The following is a 13039-nucleotide window of genomic DNA, read 5'->3' as shown; positions in this document are numbered from 1 at the left end:
TCCTTAATCGGTTAAACAGAGTTTAAGAGAAACCACTGTGGAAGAGACCTATTCTACCACCTGATACTGATGATTGATATCAATATCCTTATGGGATTGCAGTAGGACAGTTAGTGAGGAAAATATTACCATGAATAATCACAGTGACCACTCCATAGCTCCTGAGAGAGATCAGGAAAGCAAAACAGGTCTGTACCATGGACACTGCAGTCACTGCAAGGTCCCATCTCATCTACACGTTTTGTAGGAAGGCAGTTGGGTTTTATAGTTATGAAGTAGCACCAGTGAGCAGGAGTCAAGGGTTTTACTCCTGACAGCAGCTGGACTGGAGAGCGACCTTAAGCAAATCATAAGAGATTTAGATATACACAGTACATTAAAAGAGTAACTCAACTTCTGCACAGAAACATGCTGCAGGATCATTATATAGGTCAAGTAACTGAGTAATAGTGCTCTGGCATTCTTCCCTGTATGGAGTGGGATTGTGAAAGTGGAACTCGTGCCCTCCTGCTCAAGCTTCAAATGGGATGTAGAGCTAGAAGAGGAAGAACAGTAAGGTACTTATTTCAGAAGTAACAAAAAAACAAGCCTTCCCTTCTAACACACAGCCACCTCTGTATTTGACTGGCAGCCAGTTTAGTTTGGCACAAGGGAAAAATAGTCTGTGTTCCTGTGTCTTTTCCGTGAATCTTGACCTGGATGAAGAAAGCAAAAGCCAAGGAGCTTACATCAGTGAAAAATTCAATTTTATCCTGAGCATATACATTTCTATCTTATATCTTCTCTCAAGTACCTAGTAATCTCCAGGTCCATAGAGTACTGCTGATTTGCATTCTCCTTCAGGAATGGACATTAAATAGCTAAGCTAAGTAGTTTTCAAAAATAATTTAAAACAAATTCAAAGATTCAACTTTGATAGAAAAATATTTAAAATATGAAGTCTCACTAATCTTAAAAAACTTAAATAAAAATATAAGCTTTAAAGAAAGACTTTGAGCCAAGTATCGTCAGACAACACATCTCTGTTCTTTGTTGGCAAGCCCTAATGTGACCTAAACCTGTCCATCTTTGCCTACATCTACACTAGAACATGCTCCCATAATGCAATTGCACCTCACTTAAGAAAATAAATCAATAAATACCACTCTTAGTTTAAGAGTCAGCTAAATCTATAGAGTGGATACTGCTTTGTCTGCATGATATAGCTTATTCTGACTTAATTTTCATCAGTCAGGATGTTTTCTGTTCCTCTAAACCAGGACATTAAGTACAGAAACACAGCTATGAAGCAGAGGGGCTTAGGGTAAGAAAAAAAACCGTTTCAGTTAAATATGCTTACTCATGTAGAACACCATACTGTGTTATCTTTATACCCACAACTCCTAAGAGGGCTAAAAGCAAGAAAAGAAGGCTTGTAAAGTTGTTATTGCCTTAATTCCTTTTTTCTGTTAGGCTTAACTGCTCATATTTACGTATAGAATCAGATCAAAGCCCAGGCAAAAAACCACATCACAAAGGTACTGCAGTGGTTCAGTGGATTAGAAGAAATTCTGATGAGGCCTGTAAAGAAAAGTAGGTCAGCAAGAGATGAGCAGTGGTGCAGGAGTAACCAGTGGAGGTGGCATTCCTATTGGAACAAGAATATTGCTATATTGAGTGTAGCTAAGAGAGAACTTGAACACGAGAATACTGGTGAAGTTTCTATACATATCTTATCATGCTTGCGTAGTTGCATCAAAATAACTGGCTTACACTCATCTGAGGCTCCATTAATCCTCTTCACAGGATTTAATAAACAGCTGCTCTGATACAGCAAGAGTTAATGATAGTTGAATCAGTTCCTTGTTAAGATACAGCCTCTTAAAGTTCATAGATTGAATGGAAAGATATCAATACAAAATGAGAGCCTGCAAACAGACTTGAGAAATCAAATTTTATATTAACTAAACAAATCAGAAATGTTCCTAATTCCTTCCTTTCTCCTTAGAAGTACTGGTAAAACAAATGCACAGCACCTTGATGTTTGTAATTCAAACAAAGAATTTTTGGAAAATTTAAAAGGAGAGCTATATAGCAAGAGTGTGGAGGTTTGGGTGTTTTTTCTTTCTTTTTTTTTTTAAACAAGAAATGTGTGCTAAACCAAGAAAACAAGTTCAAACTGTGGGAAAAATAACTGAGCAGTAAAACTGAGAAGTGACCACAGTACAGCACTTTTTCACTAATGTTTTTCAGGAATGGACAAATACATCGAGAAGAATGTTTAGATTGAATCAGGTTAACGCAGGCTTCTGGAACATTTTTCTCAATTTCTAAATTATTCAATATTTTTTCCTGTCTTGACTGTTGAATTCATTAGACAAGCAAGGGAAAAAAAACATTTCAGATATATAATGAATCTGCCTTTCATTTGTTAAAACAGTGATACAGTGAAACCACTGAAAGCTGTGGAGTTTTGATTATCTAAAATATACTCTGAATTCATTCAGCCAGAATGCAGCTTTGGCCACCATGAGCCTGGCCCTAGTATGGTTACAGCAGTGTCTTTGTAATCAGTCTAGGAGTCTCCCACTTGATTCAACTGGAACAAATTGTCAGGATAAAAATAAGTACCACAGGCGTACACTCACACTGTATTTATTTTCCTTCGCACTTGTTTTAACAGCGTGTTCTGGGAATATTTGTTACTACGCCACACTGCAAAAAAAAGGAGTAAGTGAAAGGAGTATATTCATTCTGAATAAAAGTGTCTCAAGCAGCAAGGCGTCTCCATTTCCTACAGCAACAGGAAGAAAACTAACATAACTGAATTTTTGTGCATGTCCCTCAACCTGAAGGTATCAGAAGTTGTCTCAGCCTTAGTGATATCTCTGTTTCAGACAGTTTTCTGCATACAAGTTGAGGTGGAGAGAGGGAAAAAAAATCCTTCCAGATTTCTGAAGCTTCTGAAAAGTTAGGGAAACTACAAACCCTGAATACTGCAGCTGAAGAGAAAGAAAAGGCTCAAATATTTATTTTTCTCCTGGTGACTTTGGGACCATAACAAAACTTCCAGAACTCTGGAGGTTAAACTACTGAAATAGTAAAAAAATAATTGCCTAAGATCTACAGAAAAATATGACATGTCTCATTACCAAGATACACTGTGTGTAGTTACAGCCACGTTTTTTAACCTGTTAATAAGCCCATGAAGTTAATTAAGCACTGAAGTGGTTTAGTTCTTCAAGCTCTGCTACCTGTTTAACAACCCCCTGCTACAACACAAGCATTATTCTCTCAGCTGGGTGAAAATGGGAGAGAGGTTAGTTGTAGGAGAAACATATGAATGAAAAACATGGAAAAACAGAAGGACGTGACTAGTTGAACGTGACAGTGTCAGGGAAAGCAACTAGAGAGAAACTTACAGCAACGAACTCCCACATACAAGAATCTGTTCTTCCAGTCCTGTTTATTCCCAAACAGTAACTTTGTTATAAAGCAATACATATGCTGATTGTGAACTGCTTTCTTTAAAGGAAAAGTCACCTAGAAGAGACAATACAGGCAAGAAGGAAGGAAGATTACAGAAACAAAACTTGAACTGTTACAGTTGCAATGTGATGCTGAATCATACCCTGTTGTCACAGCACTAAAGCAAGCATATGTATTCTGCTTTCCAACAAGCAAAAAATAATAAAAATCAAAAAGCTAATTTTCTTCTCAAAAATGTGTTTTAATATTTACCAAGTTCAGTTTTTACGAAAAGCAACTGACATACAAAAAGTGCTCCTGCTAGATGTGTTCCTTCAAGTATCTTTATGGAATATAAGATAGATCTCTTAAGCTTGACAAACCTACTATGTCAAGAAGTCAAGCGAGACCACCCCGATATGTACATGACAACAACTTTATTCATTGTCATACTTCTGTCTTTGACATCATAATTTTTAACCTAATTTTCATTTCTGATTTACAGAGCCCTTGAGAAGCAATGTGCACTGACTATTGTAAGGTATACCAAAGTGCAGGCACACTGCAGGCTCTTAAACTTCACATCAGCAACCTCTTGGCTGTTACAAGTCAGTATATAAGCACTACCATAGTAATAAGAAAGATGGACAACAGTACAGTTTACTTGCAGCATTTACTTGACTATTGGTATAGCTACCACCTAGCCTTCTGCTTTCTTCCTTTGGGAAGAGGGGTAACATTTTGTTAGCAGAACTCTCATTGTGCTGCTGAAACTTCCCAACCTAGATCAGGTCCTATCTCAGAACTGCTTGGTACTTACCACCCCACCAGTCCTCTTGTTTTAACAGCTGTCTCTGCACTTTTTCCAAGAAGCAAAGTGGCAAGCAGCCCTATAGTCACTTAGCTCCCTGTACAGCTGCCAGTGAGAAACAAGTGTTATACTCCTAAAGCTCTGTTTGAACTTGTGGACTATTTTTGCTGGCCATTAATGATATAGCTTTGAACAGCTTTCTTACAGTAGAGCTACTCAAACTGAAGTGAGAAACTGAAAAAAAAAAAAAAAAACAACCACCACCCAATCGCTTCCATGTTTTATTGTATTGCTACTCATATTGCTTCTGCTGCATTTTGTTAACTGCCCTTTCCCTCACTGACCAGACTTTCAGCTCTTCCCGTATCATCAGTACCCCTCAACATCCATATTTTGTACATCATTGCTATGCACCAGTGTTCATATGGTAAACCTCACAATACTGAAGAGTTTCCTTTCCACTTCAAAAGTATCACTGAAGGAAATTAGAAAAAAAGGGATCCAAGTTTTTAGCACACGTCAGAAATAAACACGTATACGCCATATAGCATATATAAACATCTGGAAAATACTAAAATAACAGTGTACATGTTATCCACTGAATCTTTTTTTGCTTCCATTCCACAGCCATTTTCCTCACACTCTCATGCTGCTTAAAGAAATACTTGCTCTGGTGATGAAGGGGGAAGATGTGGCTAATGAAAGCAGCTTGGAGACAGGCAAGCTGTGCCAGGTGTAAAGAGGGACAGCACAGAAAATAATGGCTCGTGGCCATCAGGAATCACCAAGCCTGTCCTTCTGCTTCTCAGCTGGGACACGGTGAATTGCTCAGCACTCTCTGGCCAGAAAGACTGGATGGGAATCATGGCAGAAGACCACAGCTTCTGAGAGGTCTATGGAACAGCTGTGCCAGGACAGGATGCACTAAGCAGCACAAGCCAACAGAGTAAGAGGCACCTTACCCCAGGCATCTACAAAGCCTTCTTGCAACTACTTTGTACTTGTCCTGCCAGTCCTGTCCCAACAGCAGCTCAGCTTCCCAGGTTCAGCATGGAGGTGCACGGACATTCCTTGTAGAAGAAACTTAGAGTCTGACACCCCAGGCATGCTTCTGAATCACTCACTGCACTAAGGAATCAGTGTGGTGGTCACATCACTCATGTAAGAAGGCTTCCAGAAGACTGAATGGAAGGTCTTTACCCACTGCTACTGACTTTTCTCCTGTCAAAGATAGTGTTTTCTCTGCCATCTGAAGCTATTTTCTTCTCCAGCATTGGAACTTCAAAGTAGGCAAGACAAGACCTGGGCAGGATATTTCGAGTGCTACAAGCACAATCTACTAAGCAGTATAGCTTCTCATATTAACCATCAGAAAGCAAACTGCAATCTCACACTTAGCTATCTGGAAATGCACACAGATGCTTTCAACTCAAAGAATTATCACCAGAGGGAAGACTTAGTTGACAGTAACAGTTTTATTCACGATTGTTATTACCTTACCTTTCCCTTACCTGTTCAAATGACAGGTTTAAAAATAGTGTAGTAGTTGAGCTCAGCTGGAAAACTGAAGCAACTTATATTTAATAAGTAGCTTGACATAATGCAACAAAAAACGGACTGCAGGAGTAGTTTTGCAGTACCATGGAGATCACCCTCCTAGTGAGCTGGGAGATTGGAAGAAGTACATCTTGGAATCTTGACAGGCTGCAATACTTTGCTTGTAACAGCACTGACAACAAGCTCATTACTTCATGCAATAACTGCCCATTAATCTCAGACAGTGATCCAATAGTGACCTGAAGTAAATCCCAAGACACAAGAACAACCTTATCAAAGATTCATTTTATTTCCATTAAGTAATCTACTTCAGCCAAAACTTTTTTTTTAATTTTAAAAAAAGGACTCCTACATTAAATTTAGAGCTCCTTTAAAGACTCACCCATTTACAAGGGACTTCCAGTCGTGGAAAATGTCAACCTGAAATATAATTACTACAGCTTGAAACATAGTTCTTAGAAAAATACACTGTCACAGCAGAAATCTTGGGGAGATTTTGTACCGCATGTATTTCTCAACAGGCATTTCAGGCAGACTTGCATCTTCATCTTAAAATATATCTGATGTTGCCTTTTCACTTCTCAAGAAAGGTCTGGTTTACAAAGTAACTGATAATTAAATTGCTGCAAGTGGGTGTCAGAATACTTTTTTTCCTTAACTTGTTTATCCATCCAAGAAAACCTTTCCTTCTGCCACCACTGGCATAGCAAGGCTAAGCACTGTTATTAGTCATGTGATTTAATGGACTCCCCATAGCCCAGTGAAGATCTAAATGTTCACATCTAATCTTTTTTCTTAAAACAGCACAAGATTACATAGCTGCTTAACATCTGTCTTGTCAGTCAGGAAATCAGAAACCAGAGTGATGTTATACTAAGAAACCAAAAAGGCTCACAATGTACATTTGGTGTTAAAAAAAAAAAACAAAACAAGAATCTAAAGCCTTACTACATTTAAATTGCTCAGTGACAGCGCTCTCCACCCAATACATCTCATACCCACAGTACATCTATATACGCACATCTAACACCCACAGAACATCTATATATCCACAGTACATTTCAGCATCACTGTCATGTCTGCAGTGTGCTTTTAGTAATTGCTTCAGGTGCTCCGTCACAGAACTGGGCCAAACGCCCGTAAACCATTGACACTGAACTAGCCAGCACAGTAAGGGCCAAGAGAAGTTGAACTGGAGTACAGCCATCTTCCACTAGGTGTTTGTGGAGGGGTAACTGCAAACTACAAAACTCAAGCCCTGTGACAGCCTGACTGCAAAAGCAGGCATTTCCTATTGATGGTTAGTTCCAAATTACCCATCTCCCACTTGTTAACTCTGGAGGGAATAGGTAATCTAGCTCTTCTTTGCCTCCTTAATACAAAGAGACATCCAGAGACAACATTTTGGATATTGGTCACTTGGCTGTTTCAGATGCTCAGACCATACCATTGCAAGAGGAAATAAGGTTTGCTGCGTTATCTGAAGGCTGCTAAGCTTGAATCGAATGTAACAGATAATCAGTTTGGCTGATACCAATATCTTCATTCATCGCAAGAGGGAGGGCTTTTCAGAGCAAAAAGTAGAACTTACAATGTGAGTTAAGAAGAGCTCTTTTCTCAGGGTGTTAAGGAACACTTCTCAAACCTTGCTGAAGCCTCTAACCACTTCCTTGTGAAACATGAAGGCTAAGACCAATTGCAGTTGCAATTTTGAAAAAATAACTCATCTGCAAGGTAGAATTTTGTACGTATCAGCATATCAGACATGAGAATAACTTCAAACTGATAACTAGTATCTAAAAGTATGAACTACCTGCCAGGTAATACCTGTAGTATCAGAAAGATAACATGAGTTTTAGAGTGACAGTGCAATCCTCTAGGACATCTAAAGCAAGCAGAATTATCTTCCCTTACCTGTCCATACATTCCTGCACTAAGCTTCTCCAGCTGCTTTTAGGAGAAAGTCTTTCAGTACAGGAGTGCTTCTCAGGATCTCTACTCAGGTATAAGCAATCTCTTGAAATACTCTAGTTTTACAACACATTTTATGACCAGCTTATTGTGATAGCATGTCTTGCAGCTATTTCTTTAATTGTCAAAATCAACATTTAAAAAAATATGAGGAAGTGCTCTTAAGGGAAAAGTCTAATTTGTGTTCTGTTCTCAACCCTAGCACTGATCCTCTTAGTGCTAAAGTCAGAAGGGACCCACTATGAATATCTCAAGCTTAAAACATAAGTAAAAAAACCCTCAATGCCTTGGGTGGGAAATAACTATTTCCTGAGCAGTCTACGTTTACTTCCAAAACCATTTAGGGCAGTTTTGAGCTTTGAAAGTGTTGTGACAACAAAAGTAACTTCCTACAGCAGCATCTTTTCTCCCCTGAAATGCACATCTCCTACTTTTCAGTGCATGTTGCTTTGGGAAAGACTTACAGTTCCAAGGTCAATAATGAAACAGTCTCCTTTGTTGAAGCTGGCCCAAGTCAAGGGGACTTCTGTGGCTCTCACAACTCTGCGGCCCTTGATATGGAGAAGCCTCTGGGCACTCAGGTCATTAGTAACAACGTGATTAAATCCAGAGGCAACACCACCTGCCTGAATAAAAACACAGAGCATCAAGCTTTACTTCAGCTTCATTTCTTTGAACTTACCTTTTTGCCGCAGCTGAGAAGCTATCAGGGAAGAGTTCATGCAGTGAGCCAGAACTGTACACATTTTAACAGTGCTGACCATAGACCAGACAGACATGGGGAACACTTCTGTTGCTGAACTCTCAGGCCTTCATCTGAGGGAGCAGATGTCACCCTGCTTCAAAGGTGTTTCATAAGAGTGGGGAAAGGGAAAGCACAGGATTCACTGCCTTCTCCTATATCATTCAGAAGATGTAGTAATCCTAACCACCTTATTAAGACAAAAGTTAGTAGGCTATCACATAACAACTGAGAGAAAATAGAGGAATGTACAGTCCTGCATAGTTTTCTCAACTTCTTTAAATTTCAGCAGACCTAGTGTTTTGAGAGTCTGGTTACATGTAGAGGGAGATGGTAATTGAATAGCAGATCTGTAATATTTGAAGGAAGTAGGAGACAAGCCAGCCAAGAGCACCAAACTAGGGAAAGCAAGACCACATAATTGATTTAAGCATCTATAAACTAAGTCAAAGCCTAACTTATTCCAGCATGGAAATGGTTTCTGAAAGATTTACTGTCTCCTAAACAAAGAGTCCCATGAGCTCCCTTAGTCACAAGAGTATGCAACTTCATGATCATTTGACTGGGGAGCATGGAAAGCATGTCTGGGAGAGGTCTGCACTTACCAGAAGGAGTACAAGCTGATACTCTCTATGCAAATACTGGGACCCTACGGCTTAGAGTAGGCAGTTCAGATCTAAAAGTACTAAGCATTAAATAAACAATTTTTAATCTTTCAATAACAAATATTTCATGTTACTTGGGGAGAATAATGTTAAAACATATTCTAAAAAATGTGACAATGTGGCAGGTGGCTCTTTACCTTGTATTTAATTCCTCCTTTGAAATAGCTCACAAACTCATTAGATTCATATCCTTGAATTTCTCTGCTCTGTACAGGCTTTCCTCCTAAGTAGTCATCCAGTTGAACAGTGAAGATAGCTGCAGCTGTACTTTCATCCTGAGTACATTCTTTCCCTGGAATAAGATAAAATATTATGTCTATAAAGAACCAATAAAACTTTGAATTCTGTCGTAGAAATTTTGTGACACTTTGTCTCCAGTAGGTTGTTGCAAGAAAGCACTACACATAACCTTGACCCCCAAACACATGACCACTCATACAATTTTCTAGCTACATGAAGATCTGTCTTTATAAAGGGGTGGGGGGGGTTAAAAAATACCCAAGACTTTACACTCCATCTCTTTGAGAAAGTGTATTTTAAGTGAATATAAGTGTGTGAGGTAATAATTTTTGGACTTTAACTGCAAACACCAGGAACAGTCATGTCAAAGACCTGATTAGATGGTAAATCATATATCACACTTATGCTAAGAGCAACTTGCCAAGCCATATATAGAGTTAAAACAACTCTTGAGAGCAGTCTTATCAATATTATAAAATGCAAGCATAACAAGTCTTAGCATAACATGCTAAGATCTCTTAGATATAGGTAATTGAGAAATAGTTCCCAGCATAGAGCTTCAGGCAGTCTGGATAGAGATCTCTCTCACGGGCTGTAGGAGAAGAGGAAGCTGATGATAGAGTAGTACAGTGTTGGTGTCCAAGGAAGCCCAACAGTAGGATAACAGGAAAGAATAAAACAAGAGGAAGGGACAGAGATGCACAAGCGTTATCACTGACACAGCAGGACCATTTGTGCAAGCTTCTCTTCACCCACTGACACCTCTGCTTCACCCTGGAACAGTGGTGTGGCCATCACCACTATGGCTTTTATGGTGATACAGGTATACTAGAAATCTCCAGGAAGAAAGTTACTAGGATAAAGTAGAGAAGGGATGCTAAAGAATGGAGGCATAGGGAAGAAAAGTGCATGAGGTCTGCCCAAAGGAAAGAAAAATTACTGAAAGCAGAACGTAACACAGAGAAAGCCTGAAAAAAGTTACCAGCACTCAGTGGTAACATTGCCACATAGCAAGTTCTTCTCTCTCAGTCTGAGGGTCTCCTTGAAGCTGGTGGTAAGGTGGGATTTTGTTTGGTTGGTTTTTAATACACTTATTCATGTCCATTAGAACTAAATCCCTACATCCTTCAGATTTACTGCTTGCAATTACACAGTAGGGTTCAGGATCCAAGAAAAATGGCTTTGGAACAATGTTAGAGATAGCAGTTGTTACCAGGCTCAGTCTCACAGTAGCCGTGCAGTAAGACAGTCATGGAAAACCTGCTTTAAAAGAAATTCAGTGAGCATCAATCCAAATTGGCTTGTTCTAGCTGGGTGGAAAACAGGTTATACCTGTTCATCATCATATTCCCACTCAAACTCACATCAGGAGTCATATTAGCATGTTAATAGCAGTAACAGTATTAGCAAAAAAATTTTTTTGAAACGAACATGGAAGTTTCAAACTGTCAAATCTCTAAAATCCTGCATCTAGTAGAGTTGATGTGCCAAAGTAGCTGTCCCAAGGCATGCATAACAGTCTGCTTGCAGAGTTAGCAATCTCTCCATTGAGCAGTAGAGCGGATGAGTAGTTTAGCTACTAACACATCCCTCAAGTGCTAGTGCAGACATGCAGGCCAGAATCTCTGAGCAAAGATCAGAATGGATACTAGCACTACACACATGCAGATCCACAGATCTCTCGGCCACGCTAACATCATTGCACACCTGTGTTAGCTTGTTGACAAAATTACTCAACCTGGTTAGCACTTCACTGCATGCAAGATACTTGGTAAAACAGCAGCTTTCACAGAAGAAACTTCAGACGTATAATAAAACTGACAGTTGGAACAGGGACAGAAATCCAAGTTAACACATGATAATTAGCTCAGCTGTCCAGAAAGGCATTGCTGCCCATGGATGTAGTTTCAGGGTACAAAGGCACAAATCTTACTAGGTAAAAAACTACGAAGAGATGTTAGTTAAGTCAAATTATATACTTGATATTTCCTTTCCTAAAATAAACCCTTTTTCTGCAACACAGGTCACTCACGTCCAAACTCGTCTTATTAAAACAGATTGTGTACTTGAACTGAGTTAAGAAGTTTAAATATTAGAAAGTAAATGATAGAGGGGTTTGTGACTCTTTAAGACTCTGATCTCAGGCAGTAGCTAGATATTTGGTGAAGAGGTTTTGTAACTTCTGTTTTCTTTGAATGTCCGTTATCTAACTAACTACTGGTTAATTTCAGACTCTCAAAATTACATTTCTCTAGGAGAATTGCCTCTGTCCTCTATGGTCCTAAAAAAAAAAAAAAAAAAAAAAAGCTCTAGAACTATACGAATTCAAGAGAAAATGTTTCCCCCATTTAGCACGGGAAGTGGGACACCTGAGAGGCCAGGAACATTTTTTGGTTCCCAGCCTGAGTGCATGTTGCAGCTGCAGCCTTCAGGTTTAATTTTAAAGCAAAGCATAAAATTGGCTCCAGAGAATTTGTGAAGCTGAGCAATTGTAGTCATATTAGTTTAATTTACTTCCATTATTAAGAGGGAAAGTACAATTTTTTCTCTGAAAATATAAAAACATACAAGAAATACAGAAGTGTCTCAGCCCACGCCCATGTTAATGACAGCACTGTTTAAACCAACAGATCTCCCATTGGCTGACAAGCTTGTAATTTTCTTTTATTATGGTCATATCTGTTTTACTGTTGTATGTAGTTGTAAATAAGTGTGGACAGCTATACACTTTAAGTTCTTGAGCAACAACTTTTTTTTTTTTTTTTTTTTTTTTTTAGGAACAGTTACCAGGGTAAGACAAATAAGTAAGATACAGAAATAAGCAGGAACTCTCTCCACCCCACAGTCTGACTGTTAATGACTGCTGCTGCTGTTCACAGATCGCTTATGGGAAGACTTCAGAAAGACCTCCCTGACGTCCTCCTTGCCCATAAGTTATAAAATATTTGCTTATAAGGGAGAAGCCTGGTGAGAATCACAATAAAGAAGTGGTAAAAATCAAAAGTACCGAAGTAACCCAGACTCCTGTCCCAGCAATGACTACTCTTGTGCACTTTGTGCAAAGCTCTGCAAGGCAGATCGGGGCTAACACAGTTTGCAGCAGGGCTTGGTATCTCCACTCAGTCCTGGAGTGCCCCATGAGAAGGAAGTCATTTCCCAGCAGTTTGCCACACTACTGCCAAGCTGCCAGCTACATGTGTGCCCAGATTGCCTGAAGCTATTTACAACACCTGGGTATCAGAATGATATATGCAGCGTGTGCAACCAAAGGTCTTCAGTCAACTTGTAATTACTGCAAGTGTCAGTTGCTGTTTTGGCTTCATATCCAGCTGCAGTCCTTGCAGCTTGCCTTGGCACAGGTCTATTGCATTTGAAATCCTAAGTTAAAGTACTTCAAACTTTGTTAGCAATGGCTCAACAAGCCATTGCTAGTCAGCTTGCTTCTGACTAACAGCACTGTTGACAAAGGGGCATCTGCCATAAACTCATTTATGCGGCCATCTGCGTTCATACTTTTGTCAGAGCCTGACCTATCCTGTACACTAGCTGGATAACCAATACCAAATACAAAGCTGACCAAGCCTCAAACATTTACGCAGAAACAAT

The 13039-nt window shown here is 39.3% G+C and overlaps 1 protein-coding gene across 6 annotated transcripts in view; it reads right to left on the bottom strand.

Annotated features, from left to right (window-relative positions):
• The window catches only part of SCIN (scinderin), an 87572-nt gene that overhangs the window by 34520 nt on the left and 40013 nt on the right, over nt 1-13039 (bottom strand). For all 6 annotated transcript variants that reach the window (XM_021386894.1, XM_021386896.1, XM_021386898.1 and 3 more), the window contains 2 exons: nt 9331-9485; nt 8251-8412 (listed from right to left, as the gene is read on the bottom strand). In XM_021386894.1, coding sequence (XP_021242569.1) covers nt 8251-8412; nt 9331-9485 — 317 coding nt within the window. The remainder of the gene's footprint in view (nt 1-8250; nt 8413-9330; nt 9486-13039) is intronic.

The sequence above is a fragment of the Numida meleagris genome, chromosome 2 (genome assembly GCF_002078875.1).
Source record: "Numida meleagris isolate 19003 breed g44 Domestic line chromosome 2, NumMel1.0, whole genome shotgun sequence".
NCBI lineage: Eukaryota > Metazoa > Chordata > Aves > Galliformes > Numididae > Numida > Numida meleagris.
Note: the sequence above shows the minus strand (reverse complement) of the source record. Positions and strands in the feature narration are given on the sequence as shown.